The sequence below is a fragment of the Bos mutus genome, chromosome 4 (genome assembly GCF_027580195.1).
Source record: "Bos mutus isolate GX-2022 chromosome 4, NWIPB_WYAK_1.1, whole genome shotgun sequence".
In the NCBI taxonomy this organism is placed as follows: Eukaryota; Metazoa; Chordata; class Mammalia; order Artiodactyla; family Bovidae; genus Bos; species Bos mutus.
The window spans coordinates 83522685-83534779 of record NC_091620.1 but is presented as its reverse complement, the minus strand read 5'-3'; the positions used below and the strand labels follow the sequence as shown (position 1 = coordinate 83534779).

The 12095-nt window shown below is 35.8% G+C and overlaps 1 protein-coding gene across 2 annotated transcripts in view; it reads left to right on the top strand.

The window, feature by feature from the left end:
* SEMA3D (semaphorin 3D) overlaps positions 1-11430 on the top strand; it is a 226012-nt gene extending 214582 nt beyond the window's left edge. For both annotated transcript variants that reach the window (XM_070369711.1, XM_070369710.1), the window contains 2 exons: positions 3063-3199; positions 10124-11430. In XM_070369711.1, the coding sequence (XP_070225812.1) occupies positions 3063-3199; positions 10124-10549 (563 nt within the window). In that variant the 3' untranslated portion in view covers positions 10550-11430. The remainder of the gene's footprint in view (positions 1-3062; positions 3200-10123) is intronic.
* The last annotated feature ends 665 nt before the right edge of the window (positions 11431-12095 follow it).

Below are 12095 nucleotides of genomic sequence, written 5' to 3'. Positions count from 1 at the left end.
GGGAATACCAGACCACCTGACCTGCCTCCTGGGAAATCTGTATGCAGGTCAGGAGCAACAGTTAGAACTGAACTTGGAACAACAGGCTGGTTCCAAATAGGAAAAGGAGTACATCAAGGCTGTATACTGTCACCCTGCTTATTTAACTTATATGAGAGTACATCATGAGAAACACTGGGCTGGATGAAGCACAAGCTGGAATTAAGATTGCTGGAAGAAATATCAATAACCTCAGATATGCAGATAACACCACCCTTATGGCAGAAAGCGAAGAAGAACTAAAGAGCCTCTTGATGAAAGTGAAAGAGGAGAGTGAAAAAGTTGGGTTAGAACTCAACATTCAGAAAACTAAGATCATGCCATCTGGTTCCATCCCTTCATGGCAAATAGATGGGGAAACAATGAGAGACTTTATTTTTTGGGGCTCCAAAATCACTGCAGATGGTGACTGCAGCCATGAAATTAAAAGACGCTTGCTCCTTGAAAGAAAAGTTATGACCAACCTAGACAGCATATTAAAAAAAAGCAGAGACTTTACTTTGCTAACAAAGGTCCGTCTAGTCAAAGCTATGGTTTTTCCAGTAGTCATGTATGGATGTGAGAGTTGGACTATAAAGACAGCTGAGTTCTGAAGAATTGATGCTTTTGAACACACACATATATGTTTAAATTTACAAATAGAAAATTTTAAACTCAGAGATAAACATTATTGGAATATTCAGTAAATTAGTTTGTAGTAAAACTGATGTGGGGATGACTGTGTCAAAGGGTCACTATCTGCTGATTTGAAGATGGATTTCATATAATCAGCTCACTATTTCACTTTTCCAGTTGATTTCACTAATTTTAACATTTACTTAATTGACTAGTTCTTTTGTTGAATCCATCTAATTGAATTTCTCCCAAGCTCTTGCCCTGTCGCCTAACAATCAGCCTGCATCCTCCCTGCTTTGTTCATGAACTCCCTTTGCTCAGGAAAATAGTCTCTGTTACTGTGAAATGATGCATTTCTTTCTTCTCCTTGATCTGCACTGGTGATCTTCCTGTGCATTAGGAATTTATTATCTGAAAATCGTGGCTATAATCTATTGAGTGGGCAGAGAGAGAGAGTGGATAGACTACAGATTTCAAGTGGAATCCATGCATTTTGACAGTTAGATAAGGTTAATTCATAATAGGGTCAGCATGCTTGACTTAATCTTTGCTGGTAAAGACACAAATAAGTTCAAAAGAAGTTTCTAAAAAAGAAAACTAACTATTGGATGCATGTGCATTCATGCCATTTGCTGATAATTCAGGGTGCTTAGATTGAAGATTCACTTAGGTCCCTTAAGCCTTACTCTGGTTTATGCCTAAAATGCTAAGTGGGCCCATCTGCAGAATTGAGACATCTGAATATATGTTGAAAAAGTGCATGTTTGGGCCAGGCTGAGAAGCTGTCATTTTTTGTTTGATCAAATTTGAGCTGCAGATCTTAGATCACACATGGGACACAGCCTTTGGCTACTCTGGATGGAATGTATTTCAGATGGTGCAGTTGATTTATAAGAAGAAGGTGTCTGAGACACTGATCCTTTAGCCTCCCATTGACTGTCTTATTGCAGATGCATGTGGGGCTATAATATTCCTCTCTGAATAAAAGAGAACCTTTTGGGGGTAGATAATATCCTGATTCAGAGTATTAGAATATCCAGTGTATTAGCGTCATCATAGAATTTCATCAAGTATAGAGAAGTACACTTACTTTTCTGATACTGAAATGTCATATGGTCATAACATACAGTTTGTGGTCAGCTCTGTGGACCAGTTCATAATGAATTTCTCTTTAAAGGTGAAATAAATTTCTATTGCAGAACTATCTACAAAATTGGTTCTATTTTCTACAAATTAAAAGATTTAAAGTTAAAAGATGTTGAAGTTTATTCAGTGCAACTCAAAGAGGCTCAATGTTAGTTATATCTTGTGAATTCTTATTTGAAAAAGAAACTTCAAAAGTTAATATATTGATGAGAGAATAAAAACTGAAATGCTAGGATAGAGTTTGCATTTTACTCATAGGTAACAAATACTATGGGCTGGAAGAAGCACAAGCTGGAATCAAGATTGCCAGGAGAAATATCAGTAACCTCAGATATGCAGATGACACCACCCTTATGGCAGAAAGTGAAGAGGAACTAAAAAGCCTCTTGATGAAAGTGAAAGTGGAGAGTGAAAAAGTTGGCTTAAAGCTCAACATTCAGAAGACGAAGATCATGGCATCTGGTCCCATCACTTCATGGAAAATAGATGGGGAAACAGTGGAAACAGTGTCAGACTTTATTTTTTTGGGCTCCAAAATCACTGCAGATGGTGACTGCAGCCATGAAATTAAAAGATGCTTACTCCTTGGAAGAAAAGTTATGACCAACCTGGATAGCATATTGAAAAGCATAGACATTACTTTGCCAACAAAGGTCCATCTAGTCAAGGCTATGGTTTTTCCAGTCGTCATGTATGGATTTGAGAGTTAGACTGTGAAGAAAGCTGAGCACCGAAAAATTGATGCTTTTGAACTGTGGTGTTGGAGAAGACTCTTGAGAATCCCTTGGACTGCAAGGAGATCCAACCAGTCCATTCTGAAGGAGATCAGCCCTGGGATTTCTTTGGAAGGAATGATGCTAAAGCTGAAACTCCAGTACTTTGGCCACCTCATGCGAAGAGTTGACTCATTGGAAAAAACTCTGATGCTGGGAGGGATTGGGGGCAGGAGGAGAAGGGGACGACAGAGGATGAGATGGCTGGATAGCATCACTGACTCGATGGACGTGAGTCTGAGTGGACTCTGGGAGTTGGTGATGGACAGGGTGACCTGGCGTGCTGCAATTCATGGGGTCTCAAAGAGTCGGACACGACTGAGTGACTGAACTGAACTGAACTGAACAAATACTATGCTATGAATTTCATTTCTCTTTAATAATGTATATGAATCTTTCCCTCATGGCATCTGTTCTAAATCAGTCTGTTTTCCCATTGCTTTTAAAATCAGGTCTAGGTTAATCTCCTATTCTATGTTTGCTTTCCAGGCATTAGTGAACCTGCTGATGAAAAGGTGATTTTTGGCATTGAATTTAATTCAACCTTTCTGGAATGTATACCTAAATCCCAGCAAGCATCTGTTAAGTGGTATATCCAGCGGTCAGGAGATGAACATCGAGAGGAGGTAAGTTATAGTCATCAAAGAAAGATCACCTTGAGGGAAAGAGTGTAAAACTTACATCAAATTTAGGTTGTGCGAGAAGATGTTCAACTTTTAGTGCCAAATGCAGTTCTTATCACTACTTGATAAAAAGGAAAGTAAAATTTTATACTCTGGTATCCAAGGTAACAATGCCTTTGAGAGACAAATAGCCCAATTTAATGCAAATGTGTTAATGAAATACATTTAGAAGCAGACAAATAAACAAATGTACATGATTCTTCCTCAACTTCTTGTTTTTCATAGATTCTTTATATTTTAGAACAATTCTTGATCAAGAATGAGACTTTCCCTAACAGTAGCACAATGACTAAATTGTAACTCACGTTGTATTCAGTTTAGACTATAAAATGAAACATGTCAAATTTGTACAAAACTGGAAATATATATCATATCGTCATATGAATAAGTTGTACAAGTATCTACCTTTTCACTCTAGTATATTAAAGTTAAATCAACAGAGAGGGAAAAGTAATATGGATGCTCTACTTTTGACTTTTCCCTATTTCAGTTTTTCTAACACATATATGTGTTTAAAACATATTACAAAGATTTTGTGAGATAGGTAAGTTATATATGTTACCGAATTTAATGAGATGAGTTTGGGTAGTCTGAGAAATTGTATATTAATATTATTTGAACATCATGAAACAGGTTAAGTGACAGAATATGAGAAACCAGTGATAATCTAGAATTCTAAAAGTCCCAGTATTAAATTAAGGATAATGTAATTGTAATGGAATGAACACAGGGTCAGAATTAGATGAGTTGAGTAATGACTCTTTGGTAATATTACTGAAGTCCCATGGGCCAAAATTTTCTAAGGTAAATAAAATAAATGCAAAAGTTCCTGTCAAAATAAAATGAAAAAAAAAAAAACCACATATGAGAATGTGAATTTCAAAGCAGAGGATTACTCACAAGTGTAAAATAATTCATATAACATCGCAGACACTTTCTGTCTGGGAGGATGTGTAAAATAGGAAGTAGCACTAATGATGTGTTCACCCTGACTGCTGAGGGTTTCTGAGCAGGTGGCAACTTCTTTAGCACTCGGTTTCTCTGCCATATAAGTAGGAGGACCAGATGGCCTCTAAAATATCAGCCTTCTTGTTAACTCTATAAACATTTAAATAGGATATGTAATCAGTCAAACATTACTGTGGAATTATGGTTCTCAACTTCAGGCAGTTTTGCTCCCAAAGTATTCATATTTTTGGTTGTTGTCACTGCATGGGGGGAGGATGCTACTGGCGTCTAGTACATAGAGATTAAGGATGATGCTAATCATGGTGCAATGCTCAGTCCCTCACAATAAATAACTATCCAGCCCCACCCAAATATCAGCAGTGCTGAGGCTGGGAAACCTTGGAGTCAAAGAGCCAACTTTTATGGTATGGTCCACTGTTAAACTAAGAAGCTGTTATTCTCTTCATCTAAGAATAATTTCTCTATCAAAGTATTGACCCTTCACATATTTAATACTAAGGGAATAGTTGTCTCATGTCCTTATGTCATAATTGTCCTTGTGTCAAATACGAAAATTGTCCTTATGTCAAATTCTCTAATAAAACTTGATTCTTGTTGTTACATCCAGAAGTTTTAAGAATATGGCATATCCATATTTATACTAAGTGTTTAAGAGTCTCATTGTTTACCAATATAAAGTTTTATCTGATGTAAAAATGATTTAAATTCAAGATATAAAGCATTTATTGTTTATCCATGAAATATTGGAAGGACATTAATCTGAATTTTTTAACATTCAGGTTTTCTTTTAGTTACATTACAGTATTTTATTTTTGAATATCTCAAATGACTATTTTTAATTTTAGTCAATAAAGTTTGATGATTTCTTTTCAGTTAAATATAGTTTTTTAATAACGATTTTCTTCCTCCATGACAAATTTAATCTAACTTTAAAAAAATGTTGAACTCTGCTTGGGGTGCCCTGCCAGGTTTAGATACATACATTTGCCTATGCATGTTTGCATTCATATATTTTATGTTTCCAGAAAAAGCTATGCATTACTTTAATGTACATTTTAACAGTGTATCATACAGTCATGGTGGTACCAAGCTCCATAAATTTCAGTGGAGCAGAAATAGTGTATTTATTGAATTATACTTAAAATATTTTAGCTGTAATGTTTCAACTGATATTTTCATCTATCTTTGTAAATAGGCAGTTATTCATTGTCCAGGATATGCAATACTGCTTCCTGAGCTGAGGAAAGGGACAAAATCCAGACTAGATTTGAAGCATTTTTCCCAGCAGGATACCCTCTGCTCTTTACCAAGAAGGTCACAGTTAGAAATCTTTCCTCCACTCAAAAAAAAAAAAAAACAAAGCCTGAGGGGAAGGCCCAGGATCCCCTGTGGCACAGAGGCTGTCACCAGGTTATTCTCTGCCAGGAGGAGAACATTTCCTTGCTGAGTTGTTTCACAGTTGGGTGCTGTTGGGAAGGTCATGAGTCAGTTGTCTGCTGACTTTCTTATAGAGCTGTTCTTAAAATTGATGGTGTTTATGCTGTAACCAGCAAGTTAATTGACAGTCCCCAAGCTTCTATTGAACTTTTGAGATCTGAATAAATAATTTACCATTTGTGATAGTAATTTTTCCATGGATTTTTAAAATATTTTAAAAACACCTTCAAATGTTTTTGTTTCTGTCTGTAGGTCTTTATTTTTATTGCTTTTATCATAAAAGCAATATAAATGGTTTTGAAAATACAGTGACATATAAAAGACTATGAGATCACAAAGTGTAGATAATCACACATATATTTTGATCTCTATTTCAGGTTTTTTTCCTACTAACCATTACACTATCAGCAATTTCCCCTGCCATTCAATTTTAATACATGATTCCTGTCCCACACCCTTGCCAGCCTGATGCCACAATCATCCACTCACGTTCCATGTTTTATTTAAATAGCTTGTGTTACCTCTTAATCAATTTTCCTTTAGCTAAATCTTTCTCTACTTGTCTGTTTTCTTAGGGCAGATTCTTAAATGTAAAATAAGTGAGTTAAAGACTTTAATATTCTTACAGCTTTGCATAAACAACTGTATATTGCTAATTTCTCATCAAAATCACCATATTGGCAAACTGCCTTACCTATTACTTGCTTGGTTTATGTTGATACAGTCATTTAAAAATTTTAATAATCCCTTTACATATTTAAATAGTAACATTTAACATTATGCATAAGTAACTTTTTATTATGTTTTATATCTATAAAATTCTTTTGTGTGTTCAAAACACACACATTTGGAACTTCTATTGATTTATATGATTTCTCTTTGTGTTTAGAAGTTCCTTTCCCAATAAAAACATATATATATATATTTTCTCATCATTTTATGATTTTACTTTTACAATTGTAATTTTTTGGGGTTTTTTTGGGTTTTTTTGGCCCTATTGCATGGCATGTAGGATCTCAGTTCCCCAACCAGGGATAAACCCATGCCTCCTGAAATGGAAGCACAGAGTCTTAACTACTGGACTGCCAGGGAAGTCCCTACAATTACAGTTTATATTTTATATTTACATTTACTCCAAGATATTAATCAAGAATGAGTTATGTATTCATTTGATTTTTTTCTCTTTTAAATAATGAGCCAGTTTCCTCAGCACTATTTTTAAATAAGTCTTCGTCTATGTTTGTTGAAGGGAGATACTCTTGAAGCCCTAGTCACTTGGAAGACACATGCTTTAGCTATGAAAGACCTGACAGGTGAATTATCTGCAAAGGAATTACCATTAGGCTGCTATTATCAGAGAATCAAGTCCCTGACCTTTACCTGCTGCTTAATACCTAACTGTCCTTTGTCCCATTCCATGTTTCTCTTTTCATTTTAAATGAATTGCCCTTCACTGAAGATCTACATTTAATAATGCCAAATATATTATCCTTGTTCACATTAGGCAAATGGATAGTCGACCCGAGTTCAAGCGTGGTTTTGATTTGTAAGGCTGAGCAGCTTTTACATATCACTAGAGTGGAGAAAATTCTATGAGTTTAAATCAGTGGCCAGAGATTACATTATCTCTTTGTAGAGGAGCTGAATTTTCTAAATTGACTGTGCTGACATTTCGCTGTCGAGATGCAGTCTGCATAATGCATCCTATTCCAGCATGGAATGAGAACATTACAGAGAATGAGAATGTGAAGGAGGCAAATGTTAATCAACCACTTAATTTCTGGGTCACAGATTTCTATCTCTATATTGCAAAAATCCTATGAAAATATATCAGTTAAAAATGTTTTAATAGAGATACCATTTCATTAAAGGCATATTTTTAAAATTTTAGGAAGACAAAAAAAAAATCCCTTAAATTATCTCATAGAATTTAGATAAATCCAAAAAGAAATTCATTAAAGCAGACTTTTTATCTGTAGGTCAAAAACCAAAGAAAATGTAAGCATTCCATCAAAGAAAGGAAAAGTAAAGGACCCCAACGGGGTAATGAAATGCCAGGTGTTTATGAAACCCGGAATCCTGTAGGGACTGGAAAGGAGGGAAGAGGGCAAGACTTCAGAGTAAAGTAATGTAAACAGGACATAAAACAAGAATAGCAAAAATAATGATAAAATGTTGTGTAATACGTGTGAAATCACAAAGTCATCGTTCTTTCCTGTCAGAAGCTTGAAAATAAAAATTAAAAGTATTGAGTCAGAGGTGTAACAATCTCTAAGAGTCGCATTAAATGCAGTTTAGCAAGATAGGATGGACGGGACACATGTATACCTATGACTGATTTATATTGATGTATGGCAAAAACCATCATAATATTGTAAAGCAATTATCCTCCTGTTAAAACAGATAAATTAGGGAAAAAAATTAGCAAGAATACCAGCTAGAAAAGAAAATCCAAAGATGAACTGTAACTGAAGTCACCCACTTTGATCATCTTGCTATTAATAATAGCCACAGGCCATTTTCCATTAAATCACAGAAGTAAAGCTTCAGAACATCACTTCTCCAGCAGTATAGCAGTAGTCTATGATGCTTCTAATAATACTTCACATTTAACCTTCAAAGAGCTTTACTTTTAACCACCCACCCCCCTCCCAAATACACCATATGCTGTTTCACCAACTTGATAAATGGGAGACCAATCAGGGAAGATAAATGAATAGTCATAGGAAGTAGAGCAGAAAGGAACCAGAACCTAGGCCATGGAGTCAGAATTTCAGTTTCTTAATCTAAGATGTATTTAAATTTAAAAATAATTCCTACAGTAAAATTATTTAAAACAAAAAATATATAGTACATGTTAAATTTGCGATTATTATTTTTGTTTAATCTTTTAGAGCTCTGCCAATTCAAGTTCAACTTTTACCCTAGGCAGGAGATTTCTATAGTTTCTAAGAATATAAATGAATTCAACATGAGTTTTATTACAGTAGCATTTTAAAATGGCTGGGCCTTTAGAATAAATCCATTAGAAAAAGAAAAAAGAAAAAGAAACTACACACCAACTCAACCAAATAGGCAAAGTAAGGGTAACAAGCAAACCCCTGATGGTGTGGATTCAGTGTAGAGCAAAGGCAGGGCTGGAGACCATTCGGCCTCATTAACCAGGGATCTGAGCTGTGACCTGCCTTTGGCCTCGTGTGGTACCCCGCCAGCTGCACTTCTCTGGCACAGAGGGTGGTTGGCCATATACTTGTGAGTTAACTGGGCTGGTAGCCAGAGATGTTTCTTTTCCTTTTCTCATATTTCCAGAATAGGGGGATTTTTTCCTACATATTTTTCACATAAAGATGCAAAGTATAGTCCACCCACTGTGAATAAATTTAATTTAGCCGTCTTTATGCCTCTTTGATTTCCATCAGCTCAAAGTCCACAGTACAGGGGCAGATGTGTAAACTGGGAAATCTTCCAGACCTCTTTGTTGTTGTTGTCGTTATTATACTTAGTGCCGAGTGCTCAACAATAGTCCACATTAAACAGGGCTCTTGTGTTGGTAAACATGCCTCTAGTTTATGGAAGATAGGTTCACTATTCACACCAGACTGGGGGCCAGGCAAGCTTAAACATTTGAATTGTCTTTCTGTACTATTGCTTCAAAGGGCAAAGAGCATCACATTCCAGGGGAGGTTCTTTTTGTTCATTGAGCTTTCTCACACTCGAAGTCACATCACAATGTTATAGTATACTGAGGTATGGGAAGTATTTTCACAGATGACATAGTCTAAAGTATCATACAGACACACAGTATCAAAATTCAATTCATAGTAAAAAGAGAAATTCAGCTTTAAATGTTTCTAACCTTCTGACTATATGGTCCTACTTAGTTACAGCTCTAACATCCCAAAGGCTGTGTCCTCCATGCCTTTCCACTTGACTTTTAACAAGTCACCACTTATAGTTTCCATATGCTATTCAGCTCATTTATTTGGCAGTATCTAGAAAAAAAGAGTAAATTCCTTTCAGAATCATCATTCTCTTCTAAATGATAGGTAGTAGTGTGCACTAAAGCTCTTTTTCTACAGAGTGACTGCCAATGTTATATTCTAGTTCTAAAATTCAGATACAAATCAGTGTTCTTAGAATACCAATTAGTATGTGGAATCTCTTTAAAGATGGTCAGCTGATAGTTTCCAGGTTTACTTCATTTTCATGACTTTTTATTCCTATCTGTAGATTGGGAGGAAAAACTAATTATATTCCAAAGACTCAATTAGATATGATCAGATGCAACCATACATTTCTGGGGGCAGCTACTTGAGCTGAATTTTTCACTCTCTTCCACAACAGCTGACAGTCTTATGCTTAATGACAGAGAGATGGGGACTAGATCTTGTAGATTCATCTAAGTAAACTATGCAGCCTCTCTGGCTCTCATTTATTACCTACCTTTTTTCAACTCTGCAGGTAAAACCCGATGAAAGGATCATCAAAACAGAATATGGGCTACTGATTCGAAGTCTGCAGAAGAAGGACTCTGGGCTGTATTACTGCAAAGCACAGGAGCACACTTTTATCCACACCATAGTGAAGCTGACTTTGAATATCATTGAGAATGAACAGATGGAAAACACCCAGAGGGCAGAGCATGAGGAGGGGCCAGTCAAGGATTTGTTGGCTGAGTCAAGGTTGAGATATAAAGACTACATCCAAATCCTTAGCAGTCCAAACTTCAGCCTAGACCAGTACTGTGAACAGATGTGGCACAGGGAGAAGCGGAGACAGCGGAACAAGGGCAGCCCGAAGTGGAAGCACATGCAGGAAATGAAGAAGAAACGAAATCGAAGACATCACAGAGACCTGGAAGAACTTCCTAGAGCTGTGGCCACATAGTTTTCTATTTAATTTAAAGAAAAGAACTCTTTACCTGCAAAAACACTGTTGTCTGTTTTATTCATCCTTATACTAACTCATAAGAGCTTTCCATGGAATTTTGCTAAAGCACAAGAACAGTAATCTGAATAAGACTATATGGTGGATATGGCATTAATAAGGGTGAATCATTCATCTGAACCAGTTTTCCAAGAACTAAAACTTACACCTGCAAAGTATCTGAATTATCCTCAAAACAGGGGCTTTACACTTGTAAATGTTTTATATTCTGAGTTTTTGAATTTATTATGTAAATAACTGAGTTAAAAAAGCATCAAATTTGACACTGAAATAAGGTGCTTTATGTCCTTTGCATGGCCTTTAAGCATGGAGTTTACCATGCAGTTGTTGCTTTATGTTCTTATGAACGGATATATCATTCCACTTTAGAACTGGCTGCCTGGGGTAGAATTGGAGGGAAGATGCAAAATACAGCTCACAGTATCAACAGGAACTTTCCCAGGGAGCCATTTGCTCTTGGTGTATGTATGGTTCGGAAATTTGGAGAGGTGCATTAATCCTTTCAGACCCCAGGGGTTACAATTTAGTGTCCTGCAGCATTGATTTACTGAAGGGCATAAATGTTCCTCCCAGGATTCCTTGTGACTTGTCAGGATAACAGGTTCACAGAGAGAACTTGGTGCTCAGTTATGTGTTTTTAGAATATATGCTGAGCTTTATAGGGGCATAATGCTTAATAAATATTTTAATAGGGTATGGGAAAGCATTTTGATAAAAGAAAACATCACGAAGTATACTGCATCCTAACCGGGGGGAACGCAGATGGGATTTGTTAAGAGAAAGAAAGACAGCCATAAATTCTGGCTTTGGGGAAAACTCCCCATAAAAAGGAAGAACAATCACAAATACAGTGGATGAAAGGTAATGTGGCTTTATGCACTGGAGTATAAGTAGCTGCCAATTTGTAATTCATCTGTTTAAAAAAAAAATGAAAAACTCTAGATTATAAGAAACTGCAAGTAAACGCCTGAGGAAAAGTTACATTTTCTAAAGGATCATGGGAAGAAAGAACACAAATTTATATACAACCAATGGAATTTCAGTGTGTACTGCCTCTCTTTCTTCTAAAAATTTCATCATACTCTATAAATTATTTCTATTTAGTGTCTTTATTCTCTCCTAAATAATGGATTATTAGATTTTATTTGAGTGAATAGGAAAAAACAATATATACATATATATAGAGAGAGAATTAGATAGACAACTGTCGTGGGGAGTGGGAATACTATGTATTTGTTAAATAATGAAATGCAAAAATTTTTACAACGGAAAGGGTTAAATTAACTCTTTGACATCTTTTTCTTCACAACCTTTTTTGCATTTCTGAGATTATATGCTGTATAATCTCATTGTTTTAGTAATTTAATAATAAATAAGTCTACTGCATGTAAAGAAAACAAACTCACATTAACATTTTTCACGTTTTGTTAGTGCTTTCAAATGTTTCCAATTTGACCTTCCCTCTGAATATGTATGGTATGTTTCC